This window comes from Bison bison, unplaced genomic scaffold (genome assembly GCF_000754665.1).
Source record: "Bison bison bison isolate TAMUID 2011002044 unplaced genomic scaffold, Bison_UMD1.0 scf7180017864035, whole genome shotgun sequence".
Classification (NCBI taxonomy): Eukaryota; Metazoa; Chordata; class Mammalia; order Artiodactyla; family Bovidae; genus Bison; species Bison bison.
The window spans coordinates 8325229-8326241 of NW_011494607.1; the positions used below are offsets into that span (position 1 = coordinate 8325229).

The 1013-nt window shown below is 70.4% G+C and overlaps 1 protein-coding gene across 1 annotated transcript in view; it reads left to right on the top strand.

Annotated features, from left to right (window-relative positions):
* The first annotated feature begins 9 nt into the window (after window positions 1-9).
* PNRC1 (proline-rich nuclear receptor coactivator 1) overlaps window positions 10-1013 on the top strand; it is a 7442-nt gene continuing 6438 nt past the window's right edge. The window contains exon 1 of the mRNA XM_010834698.1: window positions 10-681. Coding sequence (XP_010833000.1) covers window positions 136-681 — 546 coding nt within the window. The 5' untranslated portion in view covers window positions 10-135. The remainder of the gene's footprint in view (window positions 682-1013) is intronic.

Genomic DNA, 1013 nt, shown 5'->3' on the forward strand with positions numbered 1-1013 from the left:
GCCCCCCCGCGGGAGCCATGGCCCGCGATTCACCCCGGCTCTCTTAGCAGCAGCAGCCGCCACCGCCGCCGCCCTGTGATCTGTGGCCTCACTAGCTCCTTCTACTCCTGCAGAGCCACTTTTCCGCTTAGCGCTATGACCGTCGTTTCTGTCCCACAGCGGGAGCCGCTTGTTCTAGGCGGCCGCCTTGCGTCCATGGGCTTTTCCACCCGCGGTTACTTCGGCGCCCTCCCGATGGTTACCACTGCTCCGCCGCCTTTACCCCGGATCCCGGACCCCCGGGCGCTACCTCCCACTCTCTTCCTCCCTCACTTCTTAGGGGGAGACGGTCCCTGTCTGACCCCCCAGCCTCGCGCCCCGGCACCTCTTCCCAACTGCAGCCTCGCCGCGGCGGGGGGCACCCCTCGGGCGGCACCAAAGAAGCGACGGAAGAAGAAGGTGCGGACCAGCCCGTCGGGGCAGCTCCCCAGCCGCTTCCACCAGTACCAGCAGCACCGGCCGAGCCTGGAGGGCGGGCGGAGTCCCGCGACGGGCCTTGGCGGAGCGCAGCAAGTCCCGGACCAGGCCCAGGCCGCCGCCTGGGTCCCAGCTCCTACGACCGCCACCCGAACTGAGGAAGCGAGCCCTTTACTTGGCCCGCTGCCGCCTGCGGCGCCCGGCCAACCCTCGTTCAGAAGAGAGGTAAGGGCCGCGAGGGGGATGGAGGGGGAACCGTTGGCGTTCCAGCCTCTATACGGCCACAGCCGGGCCCCGAGGTTTGGGGCCCTGCGCCGAGGGGTCGGGGAGGGGGGCGGGGGCCGGGGCGAGGGGCGGCTGTTTACTCGGGAGGGAAGTTTCCGTGACGCCGGCTCCCTTCTTGCTGGGGGGAGGGGGGAAGGCCTGCGCTGGCACCGCTGATTGGCTCCGGGGAGCCGGCCAATGAGAGAAGCCGCTGCGCCCCAGCAACAGCCCGGATTTAGAAGGCTGGCGGCGTTCCAGGGGGTTTCGGCGTTCCGGGCGCGCGGGCTGCTTCC